This window comes from Oryza brachyantha, chromosome 3 (genome assembly GCF_000231095.2).
Source record: "Oryza brachyantha chromosome 3, ObraRS2, whole genome shotgun sequence".
NCBI classification, from domain to species: domain Eukaryota; kingdom Viridiplantae; phylum Streptophyta; class Magnoliopsida; order Poales; family Poaceae; genus Oryza; species Oryza brachyantha.
The window spans coordinates 6,385,818-6,399,115 of record NC_023165.2 but is presented as its reverse complement, the minus strand read 5'-3'; the positions used below and the strand labels follow the sequence as shown (position 1 = coordinate 6,399,115).

Sequence of the window (13,298 nt, the reverse complement as noted above, 5' to 3'; positions counted from 1 at the left end):
GATCAGAGTTTCACCGTGACAAGCCTCCCTCATCTGCAGATACCAGCAAGACGTAACAAGAACGGCTGCCATGGGACCCTCACCTGAAGTCAGTCTAAATGTCTATTGCTAAACAGACACAAGTCCTAATCAACGAGTGTATCAAATGGAAATTGCACCGATCAATTAAAACGACCGCCATCGAGGGATGAGCGAATGAATCCTCCTCCAAGTGCACCGAATTTGAATGCGATACGACAGTAACCAAGTCGTCAGGTTTCATTGCGCGACACTAATTGTACATTACCAGCACGATTACTCGCTACAGAAGAATGTCTTTTTCTTTTGCAACACTGGGACATCCAATTCGCAGAAAGATAAAAATAATTAGGCCAAAAGATCATATGCCAATCCAATCATCATCTATCAATCCCAAGGGTTTATAGCTAGTTAGTAGGTGCCTTTTTCTTTTCCGAAAGAGCACTTCGATTCCCTTTTCCTTTAATTTTTCCACCATGTGGTTGGCTAATTTGCTCCCCTTTTCATCTTTTTTTTTTTCAAGTAGGGAGTGTGTTATGTGTAATGAACCAATTATTCACCAATGGCACTTGGCCACCTCCATCTCCAATCTCTCGCTTTTCTCTCGCTCCCCAATCTGACAATCTCCACCATCAAATTTTCTTTTCCTCGTTCACAGCTCGCCTTTCTCACTCGCATCATCACATCAACAAGAATACCCTATTCCTGCATCGCATCGGGGTGGTGGTTCCGTGCTCTTCCGCTCACCCGCTCGTCTCTGTCACCGTCTCTGTTGTCTGCTAGCCTCCGCGTACCGGCACATCGCGCGTTCGCGCGCGCCGAACAGCAGCCTGCCTCGCAAGCCGCCGTGGACGGTGGACCGCGACCGGCTCCTCGTCCTCCGCCTCCGCCTCGTCTGCGCGCGGGGCGGCCAGGCCTCGTGCCTTTTCAGCGCGGCATTTGTGTGCGTGGTTGGAGTGGTTGGGAGACGACGCGAGGCGAGGGCCGGCGATGGCGACGACCCCCCGCGGACGGGCGGCGTGGCGTGGCGTGGCGCAGGGGGGAGCTCGTGGTATTTTTCTATGCGCTCCGTGCAGCTTGAGCGCTTGACAACCCAACCAGATTTTAGGTGGTTAGCTCTGTCGCTTGCCGCGACGACGCTGCCTTCGTCTTGAATCCTCTTTTGGCCTGGGATAGCAGTGGTATGACACTACTATCATATATTTCCCGCTCTGGCTTCTTGTGCTTGTACCGGCCTCCTGCTCCAGCTCCGCCTCCGGCCCTTTCGGTTTGGATCCTGTGCTAACGGAATTCCCTTTCCGGTCGCGGCCCGCCGTCGCGACGACCGCCACTGAGTTTTCTATTCCACCGGAGGAGTTCCGGGTCGCACATTGGTTGCAGCAGGCAAGGTGGTCGTATCTATCTATCGGCCACGGCGTGTGCGCTGCAGGTGCAAAGTCCACGGCGGAGTAGTAGTGGTTGAACTAAGTGAGGCAAGCGCCGAGCGGGAGTCGTCACCATGGGCAAGTGTGTCGACTTGTGGTGATTTTTACCGTGAGCCGCCGACCGCCGCCGCTGGCTGACACCGGCGGGCGATCGGCTTTCGGGGGGAGGGGGCGATGGCGGGGGAGCACGGGGACGTCGTCGGCCGGTGCATACTGGTGGGGCTGCACATGGACGCCGTCGGCAAGGAGCTGCTCCAGTGGGCGCTCAACCAGGCGGCGAGGAGCGGCGACCGCGTCGTCGCCGTGCACATTTACCGCAAGTCCGGTAGGTACCTCACCTCTGCAAGAACTCGCCATGAAACTGCAGCTCGGTCGATTCGTTCCTAGTGATTCAGTGAAGTCAAGTGCCTGCTTTTGTTGACATTTTCTTGTCTTTTGATTTCCGGAGACAACTGCAAGACGAACACCCTGAGCCTGATCAGGACGCTGGACGACTACCTGGCAGAGTACGAGGCACTCTGCAGCAAGAAAGATGTAAGCATGGGCATGCCGCGGTAGTGATTGCTGATGGAGGGAGCTCTATGCCATGATGATTGAATTCGCGTGCTTTTATTGATGGTGTGTGTGTCAGATTGTTCTTGTCGGCCGGGTGACGCCGGGAAGCTCGATCCAGAAGGTACTGGTGAAGGAGGCCAAGCTCTGCGCCGCCATGGTGGTGGTGATTGGCGCCAACAAGAAGTACTCATTTGGGTCAGTGATGCAAGCAGCGACCTTTGTATGATCCAACTGTTTGTTTCTTCTCCGTTTCTAACTCTTTGACATCAAAAACGTTTCTTTGGTGGGTTGTGTTGCTCAGAGGCTCGACTTGCTTGGCCAAGTACTGCGCCAAGAAGCTGCCGGTGACGACCACCGTCGTCGCCATCCAAAGCGGCAAGGCCATCTTCGTGAGGGAGGCGCCCAAGCCGCCACTTGGTAAGTGCCTCTTAATCTCTGAATTTTAGGATGGTAATGGTGTTTTAGAATATCATAATTAGTGAATCGGTGAGTGATTAGAGGCTTCGTTTTGGGCATTTTGTTCAGGAGCAGAGCCGAAGCCGGTGCTCCGCACCGTGCTGCACCCGAGCGTCGGATTGGAGCCCAAGGTGATCATCCCGAACCCAAACCGGAGCGCGCGTTCCATGGACTTCGACGCCACGGGCTGCGGCCACGGCGGCGCTGTTCCGGTGAGCTCATACGACGACGCAACCAAGGTCGGCGATGGCGCGAGGACAGCCGAGCAGAGGCTCGGGTGGCCGCTCCTCCGCCGCCCGCTTCCCGCGGCGAACGGCGCCGTAGCGCAGCCGCCCAAGGACGACGGGCCGCGCAAGCAGTCGGTGGTGCAGTGGGTGATGAGCCTGCCGCGGCGCTCGTCCCCGTCGACGTCCCCCGAGCCGCAGGCGGGGCTCGTCGCCGAGCTGAAGCGGATGCTCGACGCCGTCCCGTCGCGGTGCCGGTGGTTCCGCTACGAGGAGCTCTACGACTCCACCAACCACTTCTGTTCAGGTTCTCCCACATTCCTCCCACATTGCGTACACATATCCCCCCATCAAAATCTTTCATCTTTCAGCAATTGAATTCCTCCTCCGTTCTTGCAGAGAATCTGATTGGGAAGGGAGCGCACAGCAGGGTGTACAGGGGCAGCCTCGCGAGCGGGCAGCCGGTGGCGATCAAGCTGTCCAAGGCGTCCGCCGAGGCGTCGAAAGATTTCCTCCGGGAGGTGGACATCATCACCAAGCTGCGGCACCACCGGATCGTCCCGCTCATCGGAGTCTGCGTCGAGGGGCCCAACCTCATCTCCGTCTACGCCTACCTCCCCAGAGGCAGCCTCGAGGACAACCTGCACGGTAGAATACTACACAAATTTTTGACAGATATTTGTACACGATACGCATATAAAATTCTGTACATCCATGACATGTCAACAAGTCAGCTAAATGCAGGAGTATTTTTTTTGGAAAAAATAACCCAGAACAGTTCAATTCGTGTAAATTTTGGAGTTCGTAATTAGGAAAGGTGTCGCTGTTAGAACGGTTGCATGTTCTTCACTCCTTGAATCCTTGATGTGTGACGTATCGACGCTGTCAATTTTTGCAGGTAAGAGGTCGAAGCCGACGCTGTCGTGGGAGAAGAGGTACAAGGCGGCGCTCGGTGTCGCCGAGGCCCTGAGCTACGTTCACTCCGGCCACTCGCGGCCCGTGATCCACAGGGATGTCAAGTCGTCCAACATCCTACTCAACGACGAGTTCGAGCCCCAGGTGGATTGTCACAGTGCCAACTTTGGATCCATTTTTGCAGTCCCGTGTTTTTTTTTTCTCTGAACTCTGCGTTGTGGCATGGCAGCTGTCTGATTTTGGGTTGGCCATCTGGGCGCCGTCCAACCCGGCCTCCCTGACGCACAGCGACGTCGTGGGGACGTTCGGGTACGCATCCTGCGGCGTCGTACGCCATCGCACTGATTCATAAACTCGTCTTGTCGTTAAACTGACGGTGAAATCTGCTTTTGGCTCCGCCGTGTGTGTGCAGCTACCTGGCGCCGGAGTACTTCATGTACGGGAAGGTCACCGACAAGGTGGACGTGTACGCGTTCGGCGTCGTCCTGCTGGAGCTTCTCACGGGGAGGAAGCCCATCAGCGACGGGTCGCCCAAGGGCCAAGAGAGCCTCGTCATGTGGGTAAGTGTACAGTGTACAGCCCTACCCGACTTTCATCTCGTGTCATCCATGGCATTGGATGTCCCTGACGTGACCGCACGAAATTTGGTGTCTTTGGCGTGAAAAAAACAGGCGAGCCCAAAACTTGACAGCGGCGACATCTCTGACCTGCTGGACGCGGGGCTGGACGTGAAGCACGACGAGGCCGGGGTGAAGCGGATGGCCGTGGCGGCGTCGCTTTGCCTCAGGAGGTCGGCTCGCCTCAGGCCGAAGATATCGCAGGTCGATTGCCGTTTTCTGCTCGCCCTCGTGGTGTCAGACTCTCTCTGTCAGTCGTGCACGCGGAAACTGTCAACTGTGTGTGACGAATACGCTCTACTTGTTGTGCCTGTGCGCAGGTGCTGAGCGTGCTCCGGGGAGAGAGCGCTGTGAGCTTCGCCGACCTGCAGACGGCCGAGGCGGCGGAGTGCGTCGATGACGAGACCTACCCGGCGGCGAACGTGAGGTCGCACCTGGGACTCGCCCTGCTGGACGTTGAGGACGCCGAGTCCATCTCGAGCACGGAGCACAGCAACCTCAGTCCCCTCGAGGAGTACCTGCGAGAGCGGTGCAGTCGATCGTCCAGCTTCGATTGACAATCTTGCTGCTTTGGCTGCTTTTCATCTTTTTGTTAATTTTGTTTGGGTTGGGTTGCCATTGTTTGGATACGATTTACAACACATGTACAGAACCAAAAGAAGTCACCTGCGCCAAATTTTCGGCGGCGAGAGGATTCTGATTGTGCCAGAACGACTTAGTAGTACATGATAGTGAGCTCCTTGTACATACAGAAATAAAAGTCCCAATCATGTTAGGGTTAATTTCTTCAGAGCAGATAAAACCTTATCAAATTGAAAGGTATAGGTCCATCAGAGGACCAAATAATGCATTGCTTATAATCACGGCATGCCATAATAATCACATTACAAACATGGTCCTCAACAACATGGTCATTTGAATTTCAATTGCTGCGATAAACAAGCAAAAATACAACATTACATGAAGTTTGCTAGACACAGCAACATAAAACGAAGAAACTCTGGAACAAAGCTGGAAAACTGTGGCAGGGAACAATTATATCCCACACCCACACAGCTCTCTCCCAACACCTTCCTACTTCTCACCTACATTACTAGAGCTAGAATGGAACCACATATGGCAACTGATAGACATGAAGGTCTGGCAAATGCATCGCCCTGGGCTGCAACAAAAACTGCTCCGCTGATTGCGAAGAGACCGGATCAGCAATTTCTCTGCAGTTGCCAGTGCCAGCGTCAGGTTTCCTCGTACTGCCGAACAGCCAGTCCTGATCACCAAGATTTGTATCTTCCATTCCAATTGAAGGAGGATCCCAAGTAACAAATAAATCCTTGAACTTCTTCTCTTTCTTCTCAGCCTTGCGGCTCTTCTTCCGGTCTGACTTGGACTGCTTCTCTACTGGCACTGAAGCAGGTTCAGCACTCCTACCAGAGAAGGATGGTTCTTCTTTGGGCTGAGAAGCATCAGTATGCTGCTGATTGATGGTAGGCATTCCCACAGGCACCTTTAGATTTTGGGGAAAGGGCTGTACTTCTGACTTATTCTCTCTGTGCGACAACTTAGAAAAGGATGGAGTAGCATCAATTTGAACCTTGGATGGCAGAGGATCAACTCTATGTGACACCTTGGCAGGTCTCTGCAACGCCTTGGCATGTGGAAGATCAACTCTTTGTGTAACCTTTGCAGGTGCAGGAGGAATTGTTTGTTTTGCCTTGGAGAGTGAAGGACCAACATTGGTCGTCAACTCTACAGGTGGAAGACCAACCCTCATGGATGGAGTAACATCAACTCTATGCATGACCTTTGCTGGTGTTGGTATACTTTGTTTCAGCACTGCTTGAGAATCACTTTTGATGTTTTGCTGCTGGGCTGATGCTGATCTCACCATGACTTTGTTGTTGGGTGCTTGGATTGGGTTTTTCTTACTGGGCAGGGAGGAAACTGATCCCATTTGTTGGACTGGTGTGTGTTCGACATTAGATTTCTCCGAAAGGGAAGCTGAAGAAGAATCTTGATCTCTTCTTATCTTTATTCGAAGAATGTTACCTGCAAGGTTATCTCAATTGAGGATAAGTCAATCTTGTCAACATCACTGACTATGAGAAGTCAAAAGCAAGAAAGAGCCTCACCATTCTTAGCTTGGCTAGGACTGGGTAACACAACCTTTCTTCTCTTGCTGCTGTCCTGTGAGCTTTCTGGAGATCCATGCACAGTCTGAACAAAGCTAGGAGCTCCAAGCTCTTCTGTGAGTCCACTCTTCTCCAATTGCTCAACAGGCTCGTTGGAGCCTTTCCGGGGTTTCTGATCAGCAGCAATAATATCTTCGTGTTTTCTCTTCTTATGGGTTCGCTTTGAATGTTTGGATACCTCACCCTGCTGAAGAGCTTTTTTGTCACTCTTTTTCTCTTTCTTCTTTCCAGCCTTTTCTCTTTCTTTCTGGAGCTTCAGCCACCAGAGCAATCGTCAGTTCTGATTTAGAACGGACGATGGGAATGCAATGCAGAATTTTTCTTTGAAATATAATGATGAAGTACCAATTTACACAAGCACACATCAGGAAACAAACGTTGTATCTGGACAGATGTGCTAACATTTACAAATATCACAATTAATGCTTGGACATTTATATAGATAATTAGATTGTCCATGATATATTCATTACATTGTTAGTCACAAAAGTGTAGCCCTTACAATCATAACACCCTTGGCAACTGAGGCTCTTCTGCAGTGGTGTTCTCTAAACAAATGAAGTTAGCTGCTATTTCTATCCAGTGGGTGAAAATTTTAACACAAACAAGTAGTACATCTCAGAAATAGTATCGGTATGCTTCAATCAAATATGTATGAAAATACATATGTACAATCTGCTCATGGTACTCCACAGGACAATCTCAGCAAGTGCAATGCAATCCAGGAGTGCAACAATACAGAAGTGAAATTCAAATGACCTTAGATATCATGTGAGCTCAACATAGCATGCTGCGATCCTTAGATATCAAGGTCAATATAGCATGCTGCAATCCGGGAGCGCAACAATATAGAAAAGTAATTCGTATCTTCCAGATCAGAGTTTTTTTTCAAGTATTCTGTTTGTTTCACATTTAACAGCACAACCAAATTTAGCAAACTGAAAGGTCAGCAATTCCTCTTTCTGCGGTCAAGCCACTAAAAGATTGGCGACCGATCTGGCAAACCGCGGCACAAATCTCAGTTATCCATGCTAAGGTTAGCTTCCCCGCACGTGCGATCCCCAAATCACACACGCACAACCAACAGATCCGATCAAAACCACACAGGTAAGAACAAATGATCCGGCACGTGCGTGTGTAAATCCGATGGTTCAACAAACCTTAGTGGTCGCCTCCGCTTCGGCCGCGGCCACCACTGGGTTTCGCACGTACCCCGGCGGCGGGTAGGGGAAGCACCTCGACATGGCTGATGCCCGTCGGCCGGTCTACCTCACCGGATCGCGAGGCAGGAGGCGCGCCGCGCGCTAATCCGCCGCGAATCGCTAGGGAAACTCGGATTCGCGGGTGGAATCCGGCGGCAAAAGGATCCCGCGCGGCGGGATTTGGTTTCGCGTGGCGGCTAGGGTTTCGCGAATGGGGGGAAAATTTTCTAGGGTAAGGAAGGGGAAGAGAAAAATAAAGAGAACCTCTTCGAGGGTGCGGGGGTAAGATGGTATTTATAGCCGAAGGAGGTGCCCGAGTCGTGCGGGGAACCAGCTGGGCCTTCTCGCTTACCCCTTAACGTTTGACACCAAATCACTGACACGCGGGACCAAGCAAAACCCGGACCCACATGTCGGTGGGCGCTAGCGAAAAGGGGTGCCTCCGCGCGGTACGCAGCGCCTCCGTGACGGGATGGTGGGGACAGCGGCTAAGCGGCGGGCTCTCATTGGCCATCCCCCGTGGGACCCAGCCGTCAGTGAGGGAGCAGCCGAGGAGAGGAGAGGTTGCGTAATCGCGTAGCGCACCACAGGAAACGTGTTTTCTCGCTGGAGGGTGGGGCCCGCGAGGCGGGGGGGAAACCGACCTAGAAGCATCGGCAATCGCGGGCCGGCACGTGGGACGCGGCGCTCCCCTTTGCCAGCCGGGCGAGAGCCGTGTGGGTGTGGGTGGCTACCGTGTTCGGTGATTTGCTGGTGCGGGGCGAGCCACGGTGCGCGTCTTGGCGGGGCGGTGCCCGTCGTCGCGCGTGGCGTCCGCGCGGGTTGATTTTCGAGTTTTTTTTTCGGGAGCGGGCGCTCGGCGATTTTCAGGGGTTTCGTGTCGAAGAAACTGTAAACTTAGCCGCATTCTTAGCTAGCTTATTCTCATCTTTTACTTGAGTTTTTTATATACAATAATTTTTAAACTAGGGAACAAGGTGGGTTTTAAAAAGTTTGTGCATATAAATTTACCATCTAATTTTTGTAGAGTAGATTCTTTTAACTTTTGTAGCAATTAGTTACATCGTTAGTATCAAAATAATATCTTTGACGTTTTGATAATAATACGGTCACCAAATACAATTTTGATGATTCTTCATTATCATATATATTAAAAATTTAACAGGCATATGATTTGATTGGGGTACTTTTAAAATTTTAACAGGCATATGATTAGAACTCTAACTAGAAATAACTTTTAAAAGAGTAAAGTAATGGTCGGTCCTTACATCTGTAGCGAGGTACCACTTAGATCCATAAACTTAGAAAATGCATGTTTAGATTTATGAACTCGTTTTAACGTCTAAAATCATGGACCTGGATAGTACATTACAAGTTCATGGATCTAAACGTGTATTTTCTAAATTTATGGATCTAAGTGGTACCGCGGCACAAGTTTAAAAACCGACCATATACTTTACTCTTTTAAAAGTTATTTCTAGTTAGAGTTCTAAAAATTTAAATTCAAACTTACCAAAGCAACGTGTATTAAAAAGCCGATAAAGCATATGGTTTTGCTATCCATAATTTTAGGCAGAAAATAACAGGCACCTTTTATCCAGCGAATAAGCTTTGAGATTTGTAGTGGCAGAGAAGAGACTTATAGTTTTATCATCCTATTGTCAACAAAAAAAATTTTCGCCCTCGAATGCGCTTTGAGATTCTTGAGGGCAACAAATAAAGATATACACGCACGCGCTGGGCTGAACTCGGACAGGGCCGGCAAGTTTCAAATGCAATAAAGCTAGCCGCAACGTCATGTCTGTTTTTATTATATCGATACAAGTTATATAGTATAGTGAAGTATAGTACAGTATAGCTGTAATTATACTATAATTTACTATTTTAAAACTTTGAAGAGATTTTTCTTGTTGTAAGTTATATACTCTAGTTCTAGGGTGAGTTTACTTATTTAGAAAAAAACAAATGACATATTTATAAATAAAAAATAATTAATAAATAAAATTTTTATATACATGTTCTTAGTGATTAAAAGTCAAGACTAGAAAACAAAATATGATAAAATCCCTAAAATCTACTCTAAATTAAGTTTAAAATTTTAATTTTAACTTATAAGCATAAAAAAACAGAAAGATGACGCTACTAATAATTTTCAGGTTATTTCATGCTAGACTTCTAAGTCTGTATTACTGCTTGTGGACTAAAAACCAATGCCAGAAAATACAAATGCATTCTTTTGGTTTCATCTTTTTAATTCCACCATCATTTTAATTTTCTGCATTATATTTGAATTTATTTTCCATTCTTTGATTTTTGATCACTAAAAATACATATATAAAAATTATATGCATATAATTTTTTTATTTACAAATTATCATTTTATATTTCTCTTAGAAAGCCAAACAACGACCACCCTTGGTAGCACCTAGAACCAATGTTGATTTCCCAGTCCTAGAAATGCTGGTAAGGACTTTGGTTTAGTTATGTCTTTTATCCAGCCCCTCGGCTCCAAAGGACCGTAGCATCGCAAAATCATCGTGCCATAAGAAACTGTTTGAGCCTAGCGACAGCAAATGTCTCAGACAGACCCAGGACATAAAAACCCTTGGAGGGCTTCTTCGGATCACAGGAATTTTAATGGAATTTCAGAGAAAACAGTTCAATTCCTTCAAAATTCCCATGAAATTCCTCCAAACCTCCAAACCAAAGAGGGCCTTAACCACAATCGTTTTGCGTTTTGGAAGGGAAAAAGAGAATCATCTTATTTAATTATTTATAGGTAAAACTCTAATAATCAAAAGAAAATAATATTTAAAAAACCGCTACGAGAAAACCACAAATCGAACTCGCGAAACAATAGGGGCAGAAGTCAGCAGGGAATCAGGCTACCAAATTTTAGGCAGTAAAACCAAATGGGATACCAAAATTTTGGCCACAGGGCTAAATGATCCAAATCTAAATATGCCGAGGATACCGATATCTATGAAAACGCGAGAACAATGGAATCAAAGGGAACCTATTTACCTGTTGTGCTATCGGGAATATAGCTGTGGTTTTCACATGAAACATTATGCGTATAGATAAGACCAATTTTCCGCAAGTGGTCACAAGCAAAGCCCATAATTCATCACCCATTACAGTAGTGCTTTGAGTATCAAGGGAGAAAAGTGAACTGCCATGCTATAGATGTATCTTAAGGATTACACAACAGTCGCAAAGATAAGACACATGGCACAATGCATGTATAGCTTTAATGGTCTCGCAGACAGTTGAGAAACACAAAGTTCTAGCAAATAAGACACCATCACCAGTCCAAGCCTCTGAAAAACTGTGTCGCTCTGAGGCCCATCACACTGAAAGGTCTTAGTAAATCAAATGAGGAGCTTCTCAATAGCATCCTGCAATTCACAAAATTTAGTTAAAATGCTGAAAAGAGATAATAACAGAACACAGTTTTCCACCAAAGTAGTATTAAATGAACCAAAAGTATGGTTACCTTGAGATTCTGTATCGGTGTCTTCAGCTGACTACCCTCATTGCTGGTCACTGAACAAGCGATGACAGGCCTAGTCACACCACATGCACGGCCAAGGGCTTGCTTGGAAGGAACAAAGACATATGGAACGTTCTGCAAAAGCACAAGTGAAAGTTATGTCTTTTTTGTCCACTTTACTGAACAGAAATAAATGAGAATAGCATGGGCAGCAAGAGAAATTATGCAGCATATGTTCGCTATTCGCTGCCATATGCAATGCTGAAAATTGTTAAGCATAATACCAAATAAGTGCTAGCATTAGAGTAGATAGAATCTATTCAGTCCACAACAACCAATGAACTCAAATAGTTTTGTCATGTTTTAAGCAGCAACAAGAAACTCAATAGTTTATTTCATGGCTACCAATACTAGTGCCCAACAACAATGAGCAATAAAAATAATTCAGTGGTGTACAAAACAGGTGAGTACCCCAAACATCAGCCAGATGTTGGGATGTATGCTGCACTAACACAAACATTCAAACATCGGTACCAAAACTTCTATCTATGCAAAGTCTAGCTAGGCAGCTTACTTCACCGCACAACCAAATGGTTATTGATACTAAGACAATTAAACACTTTCAGCTATACTCTTAATTCTGTCAAATTAACGAGTCCAGCAAGCGTGACCGTGGACAGATCGATAGTCAATAACACAAATCGCATATTAAGCTTCCTCCAATCACAAGGCTTCACCGCTCTAGCAGATAAACTATTTTGACCATGTAAAAAAGGCAATCCCTTCACCCTCATATCCTCTCAATAGCCAATTTTTCGTACAGTAGAAAATTCAGCGTAGGCAGCAACATAACCAGTCAATCCCTCAAACCCCCTCCATAGCCGATTCGGAGTAAAAAAAAAGTTTAGGGAAAAAATACCTTGTCCTCCGCGAGCAGGGGGAGGTGGAGGAGGATCTCGAGGGGCTCCGTGTCGGCCGCCATCACCACGAACTCCGATATACCCCTGTTCAGGGTCTTCGTCGCTGCACACACATACAGGAACAACCCCCCAAAAACAACTTCAGATCATTGGAAACAAACCAAAGAGAGAGAAAAAAACAAAAGGGGCAAATTTTCTCTAGGGATTAAACCTTCGTTTGCTCCCTTCTTGAGCTGCTTGTAATTGGAGGCCTGCTGGACGAGGTCGAGGATGGTCATCGTCAGCTGCGCGTCCGCCAGCGGGTACGCCTTGGGGTTCACGACCTCCTGACTCTGCACAGCACCAAAACGAACAGCCGGTGGTCAGCCCGCGAAACCGACCTGCGACGGCGAGCAGAACGGGAGCGAGGGGAGGCGTTGCTTACCATTTCGGCGAGGTGGGTGGCTGGGCTCGGAAGCTCTCGCGCGAGGAGGAGGAGGCGGCCGCCGCGGCGGAGGGTGGGGGCGCGTGTGTCGCTAGGGCTTTCGTGTCTGCGTGGAGCTAGGGTTTATCGCGACCGCGCCTCATATAGCCCGTCGGGTGGGTGGGTTGGACGGCTGCGATTGACTTCGAGATTCTTCCTCTGTGCATTTCGTTTTCGCCCCTTGGCGGCTAGCCTCGGAGATGGGCTGCAAGCCCTTTCGCATTCTGTGACGTTCTGACCCACGAGGCCGTGATTCCAATTCGAAAGAGTAAAACAAAGTAAAGAACAAAACATTTTCGAAGGAAATTACTTAAACTAATAAGAGAATTAAACTTGGATTGCCTTTGTGGGCTAGTTAACCTATAAAAAAACATATAGTAACAGATCAATATATGGTTAATTAATTATTAGTTATAAAAATTAAAAAATAGATTAATATAATTGATTACGCAACTTTCGTAAAGAAATTTTAAAACACACAAGGAATCTAGGTTATTAGACCCATGAATCGAACACGGTCTTATACTACCTCTAATTTTTATTTAATTAACTTTTAAATATATATTTAACTATTTCAAAATTGTGCGGAAACATATAAAATTATCCTTAATGATAAAATAAATCACAATACAAAAATTAATTACTTAAAATTTTTAAATAAAACAAATTATCGAACATTGATAAAAAAAACCACGTTGTGAAATAAAAGATTTCAATGACGATGTTTACTTTGGAGGGAGTATATTTTACCATTTTTATCTTTGACTTTGGTTAGTTTAGAACGAAGGGAGTATATTTTAAGGCTCTTGCTGGTTGAGCAAA

The 13,298-nt window shown here is 47.3% G+C and overlaps 3 protein-coding genes across 4 annotated transcripts; 1 reads left to right on the top strand and 2 right to left on the bottom strand.

Moving 5' to 3' along the window:
* The first annotated feature begins 909 nt into the window (after positions 1-909).
* On the top strand, positions 910-5,063 carry LOC102699383 (probable protein kinase At2g41970). Its single transcript, XM_006649652.3, has 11 exons — positions 910-1,767; positions 1,891-1,976; positions 2,074-2,192; positions 2,299-2,414; positions 2,523-2,984; positions 3,077-3,325; positions 3,576-3,736; positions 3,822-3,901; positions 4,005-4,152; positions 4,264-4,413; positions 4,530-5,063. Exons 1-11 carry the CDS (start codon positions 1,617-1,619, stop codon positions 4,764-4,766), a joined length of 1,959 nt encoding a protein of 652 aa, XP_006649715.1. The 5' UTR covers positions 910-1,616; the 3' UTR covers positions 4,767-5,063.
* Positions 5,064-5,120: 57 nt separating this feature from the next.
* LOC102722938 lies at positions 5,121-7,867 on the bottom strand. Of its 2 annotated transcripts, none has more exons than XM_006649651.2 (3): positions 7,559-7,867; positions 6,339-6,651; positions 5,121-6,255 (listed from the first exon to the last, which is right to left on the bottom strand). In XM_006649651.2, exons 1-3 carry the CDS (start codon positions 7,640-7,642, stop codon positions 5,309-5,311), a joined length of 1,344 nt encoding a protein of 447 aa, XP_006649714.1. In that variant the 5' UTR covers positions 7,643-7,867; the 3' UTR covers positions 5,121-5,308. The 2 variants fall into 2 exon arrangements, with proteins under 2 accessions (XP_006649714.1, XP_015690725.1); XM_015835239.1 differs by having other exon boundaries at positions 6,339-6,645; positions 7,559-7,860.
* A 2,786-nt stretch (positions 7,868-10,653) lies between these two features.
* Positions 10,654-12,593, bottom strand: LOC102722656 (NHP2-like protein 1). Its single transcript, XM_006649650.3, has 5 exons — positions 12,438-12,593; positions 12,225-12,345; positions 12,013-12,116; positions 11,097-11,228; positions 10,654-10,998 (listed from the first exon to the last, which is right to left on the bottom strand). The coding sequence occupies exons 1-5, from the start codon at positions 12,438-12,440 to the stop codon at positions 10,972-10,974; spliced, it is 387 nt and encodes a 128-aa protein (XP_006649713.1). The 5' UTR covers positions 12,441-12,593; the 3' UTR covers positions 10,654-10,971.
* Positions 12,594-13,298: the final 705 nt, after the last annotated feature.

Excerpts from the sequence above, each read along its gene's own strand:
- LOC102699383 (XM_006649652.3), top strand. The coding sequence starts at position 1,617 with ATGGCGGGGGAGCACGGGGACGTCGTCGGCCGGTGCATACTGGTGGGG. Across the intron at positions 1,768-1,890 it reads GCACATTTACCGCAAGTCCG|ACAACTGCAAGACGAACACC; the intron begins GTAGGTACCTCA and ends TGATTTCCGGAG. Across the intron at positions 3,326-3,575 it reads CCTCGAGGACAACCTGCACG|GTAAGAGGTCGAAGCCGACG; the intron begins GTAGAATACTAC and ends CAATTTTTGCAG.
- LOC102722938 (XM_006649651.2), bottom strand. The coding sequence starts at position 7,642 with ATGTCGAGGTGCTTCCCCTACCCGCCGCCGGGGTACGTGCGAAACCCA. Across the intron at positions 6,652-7,558 it reads AAGCGGAGGCGACCACTAAG|CTCCAGAAAGAAAGAGAAAA; the intron begins GTTTGTTGAACC and ends TGGTGGCTGAAG. Across the intron at positions 6,256-6,338 it reads TCCTAGCCAAGCTAAGAATG|GTAACATTCTTCGAATAAAG; the intron begins GTGAGGCTCTTT and ends ATAACCTTGCAG.
- LOC102722656 (XM_006649650.3), bottom strand. Across the intron at positions 12,117-12,224 it reads CAAGAAGGGAGCAAACGAAG|CGACGAAGACCCTGAACAGG; the intron begins GTTTAATCCCTA and ends ATGTGTGTGCAG. Across the intron at positions 10,999-11,096 it reads CACCGATACAGAATCTCAAG|GATGCTATTGAGAAGCTCCT; the intron begins GTAACCATACTT and ends TGTGAATTGCAG.